The sequence below is a fragment of the Bufo gargarizans genome, chromosome 6 (assembly GCF_014858855.1).
Source record: "Bufo gargarizans isolate SCDJY-AF-19 chromosome 6, ASM1485885v1, whole genome shotgun sequence".
Lineage (NCBI taxonomy): Eukaryota > Metazoa > Chordata > Amphibia > Anura > Bufonidae > Bufo > Bufo gargarizans.
The window spans coordinates 1,136,143-1,153,155 of record NC_058085.1 but is presented as its reverse complement, the minus strand read 5'-3'; the positions used below and the strand labels follow the sequence as shown (position 1 = coordinate 1,153,155).

Genomic DNA, 17,013 nt, shown 5'->3' with positions numbered 1-17,013 from the left:
AGTAATATTTATTCATTCTTTTGCAAAAATATACAGTAACATATATAAAAAATAAGCAGCAACCAAAATGTAGAGGAACAAAAAATAATGCGGTGCAACCTATGGTTTAAAGAAATGATGTAAAAACCGTTAAAACTAGGCAAAGTGATGGCAAATGCTAAAGAGGGCACAAGCATTATAGGGCATTACCCGGAGGAAAACACGCAAGCAATCGTCATATCATAACACATGGAGGTTGTATGGTGATTGCACCTGGTATATAAATAAACAGCTATATGCACAATGCAATGTACCGCTCTTCATTTTTTTCCTCCAATGATGACTATTGAACCATTGCCAGTATGTAGGAATGAAGGAACTGAAATAAAAGACAAGAGATTTACATTAATCTTCCCTGGTCCAATCATTTCTAGTTTAACCTATTTGGTCATTATGTTAGACTTATATATATTAGGTAGGTATGTAAGCGCCACATATATAAAATTGTATTAGGGATTATATAAGTAGAAAAGCTCTTTATATAAAGTTAGAATTAGAATTACTTCTTTTCATAAAAAGGGGTAACCCTAAAATAAACTGCATGCTCTCATTTGAAAGAAAAATCTGTGAAGTCACCTTGCGGTCATTCATGATCCTTGTAAATTTGTCTGACCTTTTTTCTGCCATTATTTTTTCTTAACCTCTTTATCGTCCATTAAGTATATATTTATCATGAGCGAAGACCAGTTTGTGCTCCATGACAGATATACAGATGTTGATCTTGCCAGTACTGTCACTGTAGAAGGAGCACAGCTGGCACATATAGCCAGGCTCCTGCTGCAATAGCCGGGGTTTCAGTACTCCAGTCCTGGCAATTAAACATCTTAGATGCTGTGGTCTATAACGACTATGGCATCTAAACTGTTAGACAGGGGGACAATGACCTCCGTTTCTGCCATTTATGGAAACTTATTAAGCCTTGCCAGAGGCAGAGCCTAATAGGCTGCCTATCAGTGTGAAACTGAAAGGTGCAATACACTACAATACAGAAGGTGTATTATTTAAGTGATCAATCGATCAAAAATTCTGAACAAAAGTGAGAAAAGCTTAACAAAATATTAAAAAACATAAACACATTTTTTTTACATGGCTGTACAGGCCCCGGGAGCTGCCTCAGATGTCGTGGTAAAAATTTACTATGGCTTCTGAAGGGTTAAATGTCTGCAATTGGTGTTTTTGCCATGATGTGGAGTTAAATGTCTGCAATCGGCGTTATTGCCAATCACAGACACTAGCCACGGGGATCTGCTGTTTAAAACAGCAGAAACCCAGAGGCTATGGCACCCACTGTGCTCGCAAGTGAGCGCCATCTTTAAAGACCCTACTTCTGTCTTACATGCCGAGAAGGGGTTGTCTAGAACTATAAAAACATGGCTGCAGTCCAGATGTGGGCGGAATCTAAACACTAGGGATTAGTATGGATGAGGGTCTGTGTGACTCTGGCCATCATAGGTGCTGCCTGGTCACCAACAGAGCTTGTTGCGCTCCTGCCTGGACTGAAACAGCTACATTTTTATGAAATAATAATTGTATTTCTTACCATTCAATGCCTTGACGCATGTGTTTCCACAAGTTGAGCAGCACTTGAATAACGTTGGGCAATCGTAGTCAGATGAGCAGGCCTTGCCGACAGTTTGGGAAGGACACTGGGTGCTTTCGGGACATTCACCTGCCCTTACTAAAAAAACACACACAACAAACCAGTTAGTGAAAAAAAAAATGTAAGAGTTAATTGGCGAAGCTAAGCCTCATTTATGCGCCATTCAGACAGTCCCTTTCAATTTAATGTATTGCCTCTATTTTTAGTCGTGTGACCTAGACATCCTGATGTTCCATAAAGCTACTTCTACTTTCTGCATTACGGGACAAGCTATGACATGTGATGAAATAATAGGAAGATAATCATCTCACCGTGTATGTAGAGTCAATTCCTATTTTTATGGGAACAGGTTTCTGCGCTGCATGAATAACAGCCCTAATGTTCTTCACAACACTGAGCATGAATTGTGTAGGAGAACAACCCCATTCATGTGTGTAACTACCAGGGTAGCAGGCGTAGCAGCAACGCAGGGGCCCATCTCTACACCGAGGTAAGGTGCAGTGAGTGATGACTATGGATGATTCATTTTTGCATTATCCCATTTGTGTATATTGTACCTGCATCTGTGATTATTATGTAATTGTTTCCTATACAGCGATGTTACATTGTACTTAGTGACATATTTCATGTGCTAAGCTGTGGTGTGGATTATCCCTGTACTGGACATCAATATGTGCGTTGTTTCTGGCCTATGGCATCATTTTGTTTATAATTCCTGTACTGTGACATCGTTGTGTTTATTGTCTCTGTACTGTGACATCACTGTGTTTATTTGTCCTTTGCTGTGACATCACTGTGTTTATTATTTATGTGTTGTGACATCACTGTGTTTATTGTCTCTGTACTGTGACATCACTGTGTTTATTGTCTCTGTACTGTGACATAACTGTGTTTATTGTCTCTGTGCTGTGACATCACTGTGTTTATTGTCCTTGTACTGTGACATCACTGTGTTTATTGTCCCTGTGCTGTGACATCACTGTGTTTATTGTCTCTGTACTGTGACATCACTGTGTTTATTGTCTCTGTACTGTGACATCACTGTGTTTATTGTCCCTGTGCTGTGACATCACTGTGTTTATTGTCCCTGTCCTGTGACATCACTGTGTTTATTGTCTCTGTACTGTGACATCACTGTGTTTATTGTCTCTGTGCTGTGACATCACTGTGTTTATTGTCCTTGTACTGTGACATCACTGTGTTTATTGTCCCTGTGCTGTGACATCACTGTGTTTATTGTCTCTGTACTGTGACATCACTGTGTTTATTGTCTCTGTGCTGTGACATCACTGTGTTTATTGTCCCTGTCCTGTGACATCACTGTGTTTATTGTCTCTGTACTGTGACATCACTGTGTTTATTGTCTCTGTGCTGTGACATCACTGTGTTGTCCTTGTACTGTGACATCACTGTGTTTATTGTCCCTGTGCTGTGACATCACTGTGTTTATTGTCTCTGTACTGTGACATCACTGTGTTTATTGTCCTTGTACTGTGACATCACTGTGTTTATTGTCTCTGTGCTGTGACATCACTGTGTTTATTGTCCTTGTACTGTGACATCACTGTGTTTATTGTCCCTGTGCTGTGACATCACTGTGTTTATTGTCTCTGTACTGTGACATCACTGTGTTTATTGTCCCTGTGCTGTGACATCACTGTGTTTATTGTCTCTGTACTGTGACATCACTGTGTTTATTGTCCCTGTGCTGTGACATCACTGTGTTTATTGTCTCTGTACTGTGACATCACTGTGTTTATTGTCTCTGTGCTGTGACATCACTGTGCTTATTGTCCCTGTGCTGTGACATCACTGTGTTTATTGTCTCTGTACTGTGACATCACTGTGTTTATTATCCCTGTACTGTGACATCACAGTGTTTATTATCCCTGTACTGTGACATCACTGTGTTTATTGTCTCTGTACTGTGACATCACAGTGTTTATTATCCCTGTACTGTGACATCACAGTGTTTATTATCCCTGTACTGTGACATCACTGTATATTATCCCTGTACTATGACATCACTGTGTTTATTGTCTCTGTACTGTGACATCACAGTGTTTATTATCCCTGTACTGTGACATCACAGTGTTTATTATCCCTGTACTGTGACATCACTGTGTTTATTGTCTCTGTACTGTGACATCACAGTGTTTATTATCCCTGTACTGTGACATCACAGTGTTTATTATCCCTGTACTGTGACATCACTGTGTTTATTATACCTGTGCTGTGACATCACTGTGTTTATTGTCTCTGTACTGTGACATCACTGTGTTTATTGTCCCTGTGCTGTGACATCACTGTGTTAATTGTCCCTTTAGGGCTCTTTCACACAAGCGGATGCGTGCAGGTAATCCGCTGCGTGAAAGAGAGCCAAGCCCCGTTCCGGACAGCAGAGACAGGGAACATTAACATAATTGATAATGCTCCATGTCTCTCTGTGACCTTTTTGCTACAAAATCACGGTGACAACTTTATCTTATAGTAAAAAGATCACAGAGAGGCACAGAGTATTATCAGTCATGTTACTGCTCGGTGTCTCTGCTCTCCGGAGCGGGGCTTGGCTCTCTTTCACGCAGCGGATTACCCACACGGCATACGCTCGTGTGAAAGAGCCCTTGCTGTGACATCACTATGTTTATTATTCCTGTATTGTGACATCACTGTGTGCATTATCTCTCTATTGTTTCATCACTTTGTGAATTATCCCTGTGCAGTTGTGAGACTAAAATAATACACTTTTCATTTTCTTACTTGCTAAAGTTGGTCCTTGTAATTTTGGTATGGGTCCCCCTGCCTACTTGTTATGCCCCTGTTTCTGGCTGTATATCTACAATATACTCAATGGCTTATTAAAAACTCTGCTCAAAAGAGTGAAGGGAGGTGAAAGGTCTAGATAATTGTAGGTATGTTGTGTTCAGAAGACATCTAATATGGTTGTAGAGATGTATTCTGGAGTGGCACTTGTAGTCCATGATATATCTTTTTCATTAGTGCATTATGGTGGTTTTGAAGGCTTACTAAGTGTCTATGTTATGGATCTGCATTTAGTATTGGTAGTTGTTATGATGGTCTGCATTCTGCTGCTTCTAACAGGTTAAAGCTAATGTGTTATTCTGGGTTTTTCCTGTTTCTTCCTTCGGTCAGTGGACTTGATCTACAATGTATACACTGGATTACAAAGTTTGCCATTGTCCATCAATTTTGTTTATAGGAATTTTTAAAATGTTTCTTAATTCTGTAATCACATGTTACCTTGAAGAGGTTTCTGACATTCTGATCTGCAGATTTTGGGGCAGCATTTGTAGCCATCGATGCATGATGCCTCATCACAGAATTGCCGTTCTTTTATGAGACAAGTAGAAAAAGCCTCTTGAGGACAGAAGCCACTTCCTAGAAAAGTAAGAAAGAAAGTTCTCATATAGCGAGTCACTTCACATTTTGCAGAAAGGCTAATTTCAGATTTTATTTTTTACTTCGACAGTTGGATACATTTTACGGGGCCTGCAGGACAGATTAGGCTAGTTTCACATGAGTGCAACATTGGCACACTTCTGGGCTGAGTAAATGGGCCCAACATAGGTCTACTGACCTGAACGATCAACATTTTAGATCCTTTTTGATGTTGGTAATTAGGTAATTACACAAGTGGTCGGGTTGGGATATTAAGCTGTAATATCAGCAATAGCATTGCCATTACTCCTAGAGGCTCTGCTCTCTCTGAAACTACTGCCCCCCTTTCCCTAGAATATAAACATCATGGGCATCGCTGCGTCCAAAAACGTCCATACTATTAAAATATAACCTATAACAATTTGATAAAATGTGATCAAAAAGTCACACACACTCCAGAATGGTATCAATAAAAACTAAAGATCATCCCACAAAAAATGAGCCCACACACAGTTTAATAGACTAAAAAGTTATGGGGTCAGAATATGACCCAGAGAATGAAAGGCAGCTGTCAGTTTTTTTGCATAAGGAACACCGTTAGGGACAAAACCCGTAAAGCTGAGGCAGAATCGTTTTTTCCAATTCCACCCCATCTGGATTTTCTTTTCCCACTTCATACTACAGTACATTGTATGCTATATTAAATGGTTCCATTAGAAGGTACAACTTGTCTCGACAAAAAGAAGCCATTATATGGCTATGTGAATGGAAAAATTTAAAAGTTATGACTTCGGAAAGACAAGGAAGAATAATGAAAAAACCTCCAGTATCTAAGGGTTTAATGTCTGATCTGAGGTCTAATGGGGTTATAATCTGAGGCTTATGGGGGTCTAAACTGAGGCTGATGGGGGTCTGATCTGAAGCTGATGGTGGTCAGATGGAGGCTGGGGGGTCTGATCTGAGGCTGATGGAGGTTGGGGTCTAATCCGAGGCTGATGGAGTTCTAATTTGAGACTGATGGGGCTCAGATCTGAGGTTGGAGGGATCTGATGGGAATCTGGGATGAGGCTGATGGAGGTTGAGGTCTTTGTTCTGATTGACTACATTGTATAAGCACAAGCTCACGAGGATGTGCTGAAATCCAATAATTCAAACAACTAAAATACCAGTTAGGCTTGTCACATCACCGTTCAGCCTTTCTGTTCTCCTGCTCTGTTTAGGAGCAGAAAAACTGAAAAGACGGATTTGAGACATAACTGAGCTCAACGGAACCGAAGGACCCCGTAGACTATAATGGGGTCCGTTAGGTTTCTACTCAGAAGATTTTGGAGCGGAATAGTGCATGCAGGACTTTTGTCTCCGCTTCAAAAATCTTCTTCTGAGCGGAAACATTATAGTCTATGGGGTGCTTAGGTTCCGTTCGGCTCAGTTAGGTCCTGAATCCGTCCTTTCCGTTTTCTTGCTCCTAAACAGAGCAGGAGAACGGAAAGGCTGAACGGTGATGTGAACGAAGCCTTAGAAAAAAACTATTATCAGTTAATTGCCCATAGGCGCATACACATAAATATACAGTATATATACTGAGTGAAGAGAGAATCTAGCGATGAAATCATTCACAGTCCTATCCCTGCAATAAAGATGGACTTACTTGCTGTGGGAGTGGACCCCATGCTTGGTTTGCTCATGTCCGCTAGAGTAGGCACACAAGTATTTCCACAAGCCTTTTTGCAGCACTTAAAGGTTCCAGGACATTCAGAATCAGACGTGCAGTTGTCATTACATCTCACAGTAGAAGAAAAAGCAGTTTCAAAGGATGGGCATGTGCCTGGCTTAACTGTGGAAGGACATAGGAGGAAATTCCAGGTAATTATTATTTTTCTAGACGGAACGTGTATTACATATAACAGGCTATATAACATAGTTGGAATAAGTGAAGGATTAGGTATTAGCTTCCACCTGCATTTGTGACGATATAAGAACAGGGGTCAATTGTGTGAGACACGTGGAAGGGTTGATGGAAAGATATCCTCCACACTTCAAATATTTTGAGTTTCATTAAGGCCTCATGCACACGACCGTTGTTTCATTCCGTGTCCGTTGTTCCGTTTTTTGGGATTTTCTGCAGACCCATTGACTTTTAATGGGTCCGTTGAAAATTCGGCTAATGCACCATTTGTCATCCGCATCCGTGATCCATGGTTCCAGTCCGTCAAAAAAATATAACCTGTCCTATTTCTTTCACGGAAAACGGTTCTCGGACCCATTCAAGTCAATGGGACTGTGAAAAAACGCAGAGGCACACAAGATTGTCATCCGCGTGCGTGCGTCCGTGTCCGTTTTTTTCCCTATCATTTGCATGGCAAACTTGACTTAGACTTTTTTTTTACTTTCCTTTATGTCTGGTGATTCTCCAAAAATAAAGGAAGACACACGGAAACGGAACAACGGAACCCCATTTTGTGGAACGGAACACAACAACGGTCGTGTGCATGAGGCCTAAGCCTTATGAAAACATGTGTCCCCATTTCATATGTATAATGATGTAGCAGAGCTGAGCTTGAACTCGTTGAGGCTGCGCCTCTTTGTACCTCTTTAAACACCATCTTACCTATAGAAGAATATACCTATAGAAAGTTGAGTAACTTTACAAAAACATTGTATTTTTTATCTTGTTCTGATCCGCTGGTATTTCCATTGTCCTGCACATAACATGGAGCCAAACAGACCCCATTGACTATAACGTGGTCCATTCAGTTTCTGTTTGGGTGTCCACTTCTTTTTTTTTTTATCAAAGAAAAAGTACTTTTTTCAGCTTTTTGGGGGGTGGGATCTACAAACGAAGCTTTCAGCACAGATGTTAAGAAGCCCTTAGCTATAGAATTACTACTAAATGACTGTTGCATCTTTACCCCTCAACAAGTTAAACAATTGTAGCAGTCCCAAAAATGAACCCCCAACAGTTGGGTATGATATGTCTGATGACTGATGCTCTCATCTGTGTAGCTGGCTGGAAAGTGGACGCCCCCTCTAAATGCATATCTCCATTGGTAAGAAAAAATATCAGCAAAATGTAATTACTGTAAATAGTTTCATGCATTCAGAAGGTTTATTAAGAAGCTGATACCAACACGATACCCTTGTGATGGTGATGCCATGTGCTGGGTATGGCAGTGAACACTTACCCTTTGCTGGAGGTTTGCACATATAGTGGCAGTTATCGGGGCAGCACTTCATGTCCCCTATGCAGCCATCGTCCCTCATGCAGAGCTTGTGACATATCTCATTTTCGCTCTTGATATAATACCTCTGAGGTGGGCAACTTCCAGGCTTTGTATTGCCTGGATACATATTGATGATCTTATTATACAACCCTGTGGAAAATCATTGAACAAATGTCATATGTTAGCCATTACTAAATACAGAAATATATATTGTTATATTAGTGCTTAGGCATGTAGAGTTAAAGGGACTTTCCAACTGGATAAGTGATAAATGTGTGATCGCTAGGGATCTGAACACAGTGGGAGTCTCCTATGTGTGGGGGTGCACATGCATGACCATTGCTTAATTCACTTGTATGGGACTGATGGAAATAGCCATGTCCCGTACTTGGAAGTCCCATAGAAATGAATGAAGCAGTGGTCATGCATGCACACCACCATTCCATTAAGGCCTCATGCACACGACAGTATTTTTTCACGGTCCGCAAAAACGGGGTCCGTAGGTCCGTGATCCGTGACCGTTTTTTCGTCCGTGGGTCTTCCTTGATTTTTGGAGGATCCACGGACATGAATTTTTTTTTGTTTTGGTGTCTGCCTGGCCGTGCGGAGCCAAACGGATCCATCCTGAATTACAATGCAAGTCAATAGGGGCGGATCCGTTTGACGTTGACACAATATGGTGCAATTGCAAATGGATCCGTCCCCATTGACTTTCAATGTAAAGTCAGGAGTCCCTTTTATACCATCGGTTCAGAGTTTTCTCCAATCCGATGGTATATTTTAACTTGAAGCGTCCCCATCACCATGGGAACGCCTCTATGTTAGAATATACTGTCGGATATGAGTTACATCGTGAATCTCAGATCCGACAGTATATTCTAACACAGAGGCGTTCCCATGGTGATGGGGACGCTTCAGGTTAGAATATACTAAAAAACTGTGTACATGACTGCCCCCTGCTGCCTGGCAGGTGCTGCCAGGCAGCAGGAGGCCAGCCTTCCCCCCCTGTTTTTAACTCATTGGTGGCCAGTGCGGCCGCCCCCCCCTCCCCCCTGTAGTTAACTCATTGGTGGCCAGTGGGCCCCCCCTCCCTCCCCTGTAGTTAACTCGTTGGTGGTCAGTGGGCCCCCCCTCCCTCCCCTGTAGTTAACTCTTTGGTGGCCAATGGGCCATCTCCCCTCCCTCCCCCTCCTAATTAAAATCTCCTCCTATCATTGGTGGCAGTGGAGAGTACCGATCGGAGTCCCAGTTTAATCGCTGGGGCTCCGATCGGTAACCATGGCAACCGGGACGCTACTGCAGTCCCGGTTGCCATGGTTACTTAGCAATTTGTAGAAGCATCATACTTACCTGCGAGCTGCGATGTCTGTGTCCGGCCGGGAGCTCCTCCTACTGGTAAGTGACAGATCATTAGGCAATGCACCGCACAGACCTGTCACTTACCAGTAGGAGGAGCTCCCGGCCGGTCACAGACATTGCAGCTCGCAGGTAAGTATGATGCTTCTACAAATTGCTAAGTAACCATGGCAACCGGGACTGCAGTAGCGTCCCGGTTGCCATGGTTACCGATCAGAGCACCAGCGATTAAACTGGGACTCCGATCGGTACGCTCCACTGCCACCAATGATAGGGGGGGAGATTTTAATTAGGAGGGGGAGGGAGGGGAGAGGGCCCACTGGCCACCAATGAGTTAACTACAGGGGAGGGAGGGGGGGCCCACTGGCCACCAATGAGTTAACTACAGGGGAGAAAGGGGGGGGGCACTGGCTACCAATGAGTTAACTACAGGGGAGGGAGGGGGGGGGGACGGCCGCACTGGCCACCAATGTGTTAACTACAGTGGGGGAGGGGGGGTCTGCCCCCTGCTGCCTGGCAGCACCTGCCAGGCAGCAGGGGCCAGTCATGTACACAGTTCTTTTAGTATATTCTAACCTGAAGCGTCCCCATCACTATGGGAACGACTCTGTGTTAGAATATACTGTCGGATCTGAGTTTTCACGAAGATCTTCGGATCCGTCTGTATGAAAGTAACCTACGGCCACGGATCACGGACACGGATGCCAATCTTGTGTGCATCCGTGTTCTTTCACGGACCCATTGACTTGAATGGGTCCGTGAACCGTTGTCCGTCAAAAAAATAGAACAGGTCATATTTTTTTGACGGACAGGATACACGGATCATGGTCTCGGCTGCAAAACGGTGCATTTTCAAATTTTTCCACGGACCCATTGAAAGTCAATGGGTCAGCGGAAAAAAAAACGGAAAACGGCACAACGGCCACGGATGCACACAACGGTCGTGTGCATGAGGCCTAACACAGAGAACTCGTCAACCTCTGCTGTCATGATCAATGGGGTTCCCAATGGTCAAACCCCCTTACCTTGTGGATAGGTGCATGTAGCTTTCATTGATTCCAGCAAAAATATTGTCTGCATAGCTATATACAAAATATACATGAAGATCGCGAGAGAATACAGTGTGTCTATCATAAAGACAATTCAGATTTTAGTACTCTGCTTAATTGACCCAGAACTATGGAAGAACAACCCTAAAGCCTTTTCGTCAATGCATTACATGGACGGCCATTCAGTTAAAATGTATGCCTAGACTTGGCTCCTCCAGCCTTAAAGGAAATGTGTCACCAAAAATGTTACATGTCAGTTAAAACCAGGTAGTGACACATCTCTTTTTTTCTAATCCTTTTTTATTTTTTTTATTCTGTTTCCTGTTCTTCAAAGCTTTTAGAAAGCATTACAAACATTGCTTTACGGCAGCCACATGGTCCATAGACACAATGGTCAGGAGGAGACCTCACTGACTTCTATGGGAGAGTTTTCTAGGCATTTTCTGTGACCTGTGCAGAGGTCATTGTACAAGGAAAGAATAGATAAACTTTGACAATCACCTACTGTGATCCTGTCTTATCTATACACAGAGGTGATATCATTACAACTCTTGTTGTAAACAATGTCCAGCTCACCTGCTGCCTCTATCCCTTGTATCGACTTCCCTGATGCACAGAGACCTTGGTATAACCATGAAATAAAGCGATGAATTCAGCATCAAAGTTAGAAAATATTGTGGGTTCCTTTATTCGGTGTAGTACAGATCCATACAGTGACAGCATCACCTCAGTGTTCCAAATGAACGTCTACGCGTTTCGAACAAACATGTTCCTAGTCGTGACCGATCAGAAATCAAACTGGCCATGTCTATATAGGCTAGTCGCAACCTCTCCTCCCACCTCTAGGTGATAACTAGAAGGAGCTGATTGCAGCACACCCAAGGCACAGCCAATAGGAGTAACTGAAATTAACATTGGTGCAAATTTAACATCTATAAAAGCCAAGTGTGTGCACATAAAATGTATACTATTCAGGCTCCTGGGTCTAAATCAGGAATAGCAAAATAGGCCAGTCTCCAAAAAAATTAGTGATAAGCGATACATTAGAAAAAAAGATGTATATATAAATTCCTGAAAAAACTGCATGGTCTGAATAGTAGTTTACAATGTTAAAAACAGAAAAAAATGCAAATTAAGCATGGCGAAACTATCCTCATAGCTGTTAGTCTAGATGGAACAACACAATGGGAATATATATGTAGGCACACAGGATGAAAAATCGCAAGATATTACTTTTTGGGAGAGATGATAGGGCAGGTAAGGAAGGACACACAGCAGGTGTGAAAAATCGCATTAATCCACCCACTTTCTGCAGTAATCAATTTCAGGAGGTTAAACGGGTAGTATCGGAATGTATATTGATTCTATATGATGACGATATTTTACATGGTTTACTGCAGGATGGCTACAGAGTGGCAGCCAGATGGTCTCCCACGCTGGCTTCATCCCTGTCCCCTTCATTATTTAAATCAGCTTCGAAAAGAACCCAGACTAATACTTGGCTTAAATATACCGGGTTCACACGGTGCGGCAGTCATCCCTGGAAAACTTGCGGCTATGTTGTGCCCACCAAAATCTTCGAGGATTCAGAACATATTTCAACCTTCCCCATTAAATCTTATATAAACTGCAATACCACTGGAGTAATTTATGTTATCAGATGTACTCAGTGTGGCCTTCTTTATGTGGGAAGCACCATAAGAAGGTTGAAGAACAGAATCCTGGAACCTTTGAATTATGTCACTAATTCTTCTTATGTCAATATTTCGAATGCTGCCGGGCACTTTGTTTCGATGCATGGTAGGAGCTTACGAACTTTTTCTGCCTTTGGAATCGAGCGAGTTTTTCCCTCTATTCGAGGGGGCGATTTCCAAAGGCGATTAATACAAAGGGAAGCCATTTGGATTCTACGATTAAAAACAAGATATCCGAATGGCTTGAACCTAAAAAAGGAACTCATGTATCTTTACTAGGATCTGGTCCATTCCTGGTGTGCCTACATATATATTCCCGTTGTGTTGTTCCATCCAGACTAGCAGCTATGAGGATACCTTCGCCATGCTTGATTTGCATTTTTTCAGTTTTTAACATTGTAAACCGCTATTCAGACCATGCGTTTTTTTTTCAGGAATTCATATATACAATTTTTTTTCCCAATGTGTCACTTATCACTACATTTTTGGGAGACTGGCCTATTTTGCTATTCCTGGCTTGGCTTTTATAGATGTTAAATTTGCACCAATGTTAATTTCAGTTACTCCTATTGGCTGTGCCTTGGGTGTGCTGCAATCAGCTCCTTCTAGTTATCACCTGGAGGTGGGAGGAGAGGTTGCGACTAGCCTATATAGACACGGCCAGTTGGATTTCTGATCGGTCACGACTAAGAACATGTTTGTTCGAAACGCGTAGACGTTCATATGGAACACTGAGGTGATGCTGTCACTGTATGGATCTGTACTACACCGAATAAAGGAACCCGCAATATTTTCTAACTTTGATGCTGGATTCATCGCTTTATTTCTACAATATCATTACAGGCAGGATTAGAATGACTGATAACTACAGTAAAGTGATCTGTACAGAGCAAGAAGTGGCGCCCATAATTTGGCTTATAGGCCAGTGTGAAAACTGCAAAGTTTTATGTTTTTTGTTTAAATATAGATATTAAAAATTAAACATACCATTGTCAAAAATTCTTTAAAAAAATATGCAAAACGTGTGATATAGGTCATTTTCTTTTTCTACTCTACCTACAGCTTTCTGACCCCTGACAGCTTATATTCTGTAGGTAGAGTAATAGAGGTTGAGTAATAGAGAGCTGTAGGGGCTCCATGTAGCATCAAGAAAAAAAATCTGAGACTCATGGACATACAGTAAAGGTCCATGAACTTCTGTGGGAACCTGATTACATATCCATTGAATCAACCCTAGGTATAGAAGAACCTGAACTATTGTGTATATCATTAAAGCATGACTGAAAATCACAGCAGCCATCATAAATATTAACATAGCAAATTATTAAAGGCTTTTCCTCTGCAACCTACCGGAATCATGGTTCTTTACTGACGTACTGATGACCAAGGAACAAAGAGAAAGCAGCAAGAACAGAAGAACGGAGGTGTGTCCCATCTTCGTCATGGTGGAGAATGCTTTCTTGTACAGCATTGTCAGACCATTATATATCCTACCATTTTTACAGTGGGGGTGGTGGCATGTTGGGGTGTGAGGAATGGATCTCTTAGGAACTATTTTAGATTCCTTCTGAAAACTAAATAAGCTGTTGTAGTCACCCTGCCTAAAGCTAATTATACTAAGTAATTTAAAGGCGGGTGACTCATCTACTTTGCATTTTGGGTCAGTTGGGATAATACAAGGGCAGTAGAGTACATAACTCTTAGAAACGTGTAGAGTAAGGATGACAATGAGTAATATAGAATTTTTATTATAGTTCATAGCAAGTAAAGAATAGGATCATACGGAGACTATTGGGGCAGGGCATAGATTTATGTAGTTAATGATAACTGTGTATTATGGAAAGCGATAGTGGGAAATGGCTGCAGATCTCTGGAGGAAAGGAGGCCAAATTAGTGGAGGCCAAATTAATCATAAGCCTATTCCCTATTCTAATTTTCAATATTGGACCCTAATGTTACTTGTTACGCTCATGCAGAATATCAAAATACATTTTTACAGAGCACAGTCTCTATATTTTAACCTCCAGCAACCCCAACAATCAGTTGATCCCATAGGCTGCAGCAAGTTATTAAAGGGGTGTCTCATCTCAGACATGTGTGGCATATTGCTAGGGTAATGCCACCAATTTTAGATTTCAGATAGGTGCATCTTTCTCGAGAATGGGCCTCCGAATGCAAAAGAGAGCGGGCTGCGCAAGCACGGCCACTTTCCATTCGCTTCAATGGGAGTTAGGAAAATAGCAGAGCTCTTGCTTGTCTATTTCCAGAAGTCCCATAGAGATGGCCATGCATGCGTGGTGTGCTCTCCATTCACTTCTATATGACTTCTGAAAATACCTGAGGTTATTTTTGGAACTTCCATAGGAGTGAATGGAGAGGACGCCACGCATGCGCAGGACACACTACTTCACTTTTGAGGGCTTGTTCTGGAGATATCAATTTTCGCAGATGACACTAAACTGTGTAAAGTAATTAACACTGAAGACAGTATGCTGCAACAGAGGGATCTGGATAGATTGGAGGCTTGGGCAGATAAGTGGCAGATGAGGTTTAACACTGACAAATGTAAAGTTATGCACATGGGAAGGAATAATGCAAGTCACCCGTACATACTAAATGGTAAAACACTCAGGGTCCATTCACACGTCCGTTGTTTCTTTCCTGATCTGTTCAGTTTTTTTGCGGAACAGATCTGGACCAGTTCTGTACCCATTCATTTTCAATGGGTCCTGAAAAAAAATCGGACATTGTGCTGTCCTATTTTTTTCAGGACCTATTGAAAATGAATGGGTACAGAACTGGTCCAGATCTGTTCTGCAAAAAAGGGAACAGATCAGGAAAGAAACAACGGACGTGTGAATGGACCCTAAGACTGACATGGAAAAGGATCTAGGAATTTTAATAAACAGCAAACTAAGCTGCAAAAACCAGTGTCAGGCAGCTGCTGCCAAGGCCAATAAGATAATGGGTTGCATCAAAAGGGGCATAGATGCCCATGATAAGAACCATAGTCCTACCACTTTACAAATCACTAGTCAGACCACACATGGAGTACTGTGTACAGTTCTGGGCTCCTGAAAACAAGGCAGACATAGCAGAGCTGGAGAGGGTCCAGAGGAGGGCAACTAAAGTAATAACTGGAATGGGGCAACTACAGTACCCTGAAGGATTATCAAAATTAGGGTTATTCACTTTAGAAAAAAGACGACTGAGGGGAGATCTAATTACTATGTATAAATATATCAGGGGTCAGTACAGAGATCTCTCCCATCATCTATTTATCCCCAGGACTGTGACTGTGACGAGGGGACATCCTCTGTGTCTGGAGGAAAGAAGGTTTGTACACAAACATAGAAGAGGATTCTTTACGGTAAGAGCAGTGAGACTATGGAACTCTCTGCCTGAGGAGGTAGTGATGGTGAGTACAATAAAGGAATTCAAGAGGGGCCTGGATGTATTTCTGGAGTGTAATAATATTACAGGCTATAGCTTCTAGAGAGGGGTCGTTGATCCAGGGAGTTATTCTGATTTCCTGATTGAAGTCGGGAAGGAATTATTTATTCCTCTAAAGTGGGGAAAATTGGCTTCTACCTCACAGGGTTTTTTTTTTTTTTTGCCTTCCTCTGGATCAACTTGCAGGATGACAGGCCGAACTGGATGGACAGATGTCTTTTTTCAGCCTTATGTACTATGTTACTATGTTACTAGATAGGTGTGGGTCTGAAAAGTGGGACCTGCACCTATCTGACATTGGACAACCCCTTGAAGCACTATCAACAGTCTCAAATTTGCAGGAACATCCCTAATTTCCATGGCTTTCCCAGGCTCAAATGGGGCTTTTATAAGCTCTGCAATAAGTGGGTGGTCTCATGTGGGTTTGGGTCTTCTCTGGCAGATTGCTGACAGGTTCCGTTTGAAGGCGGTTTTCCAGGTGAGTAGTTGTGGGAGCTACCGGGTGCACACTCTCCAGTGGTGGGTGCCAACAAACGACTTTGTCTTGGCTAGGGTATTTACATACAGGGCAGAAAATTGAACCTTTGCCCTAGATGAAGGAAAGCCTGGCAATTGCTCAAGGGATTTCTGGGACATTCAAGAAGTTTTGCAACAAAATCAGCTTATCCCGCTTACCACAGAATAGGGAAAAAAGCATCTGATCGATAGTGGTCCAGCTGCTGGGCTTCCCATGATCACAAAAATGGTCATTCTCCTGTGTGAATACAGGTTGAGCCTGGGTGTTGCCACTACACTCATTATCTCTAGGATTGCTGGAGATAGTCTAGTACATAAATGAGATGCTTAATCCCTATTCTGTGGATAGGGGATACATTGATTTTGTAGCTCAACCTCTTGAATGCCCAAGGAACCCCCAGAGCTGTTGGTAGGCTTTCCTTAATCCAGGGCAGTGGTTAAAATTTTTGCCCTAACCCTTCCCAAGGCAAAGAGGTTTGTTGGTACACTCGAGCGTCTCGGGCATGTGCATGCCATATACACCCCCCTCCCTGCTACTCCCCTGAAAAAAAAAACTCAAAGGGAACTTATCATCAACCTGCCAGAGAAGCCACACACTTCACCGTTATTTGTTAGTTTCCCTCACCCACTAATGATTGACAGGCTGCCCCTCATTTATGTGACTCTTCTCCGGCACACACTTCAGG

General features: G+C 42.3%; 1 protein-coding gene across 1 annotated transcript; it reads right to left on the bottom strand.

Moving 5' to 3' along the window:
* Window positions 1–9: 9 nt before the first annotated feature.
* Window positions 10–13,802, bottom strand: LOC122940344 (perlwapin-like). Its single transcript, XM_044296968.1, has 6 exons — window positions 13,709–13,802; window positions 8,221–8,409; window positions 6,687–6,872; window positions 4,901–5,038; window positions 1,580–1,717; window positions 10–358 (listed from the first exon to the last, which is right to left on the bottom strand). The coding sequence occupies exons 1-6, from the start codon at window positions 13,800–13,802 to the stop codon at window positions 300–302; spliced, it is 804 nt and encodes a 267-aa protein (XP_044152903.1). The 3' UTR covers window positions 10–299.
* Window positions 13,803–17,013: the final 3,211 nt, after the last annotated feature.

Bases quoted from the DNA above. Each gene is read 5' to 3' on its own strand.
- LOC122940344 (XM_044296968.1), bottom strand. From the start codon at position 13,802: ATGACGAAGATGGGACACACCTCCGTTCTTCTGTTCTTGCTGCTTTCT. The intron at 5,039-6,686 runs GTAAGTCCATCT...TTACTTTTCTAG, and splicing joins GGGGTCCACTCCCACAGCAA to GAAGTGGCTTCTGTCCTCAA. The intron at 1,718-4,900 runs GTAACATGTGAT...GTGTTTTTTTAG, and splicing joins ATGTCAGAAACCTCTTCAAG to TAAGGGCAGGTGAATGTCCC.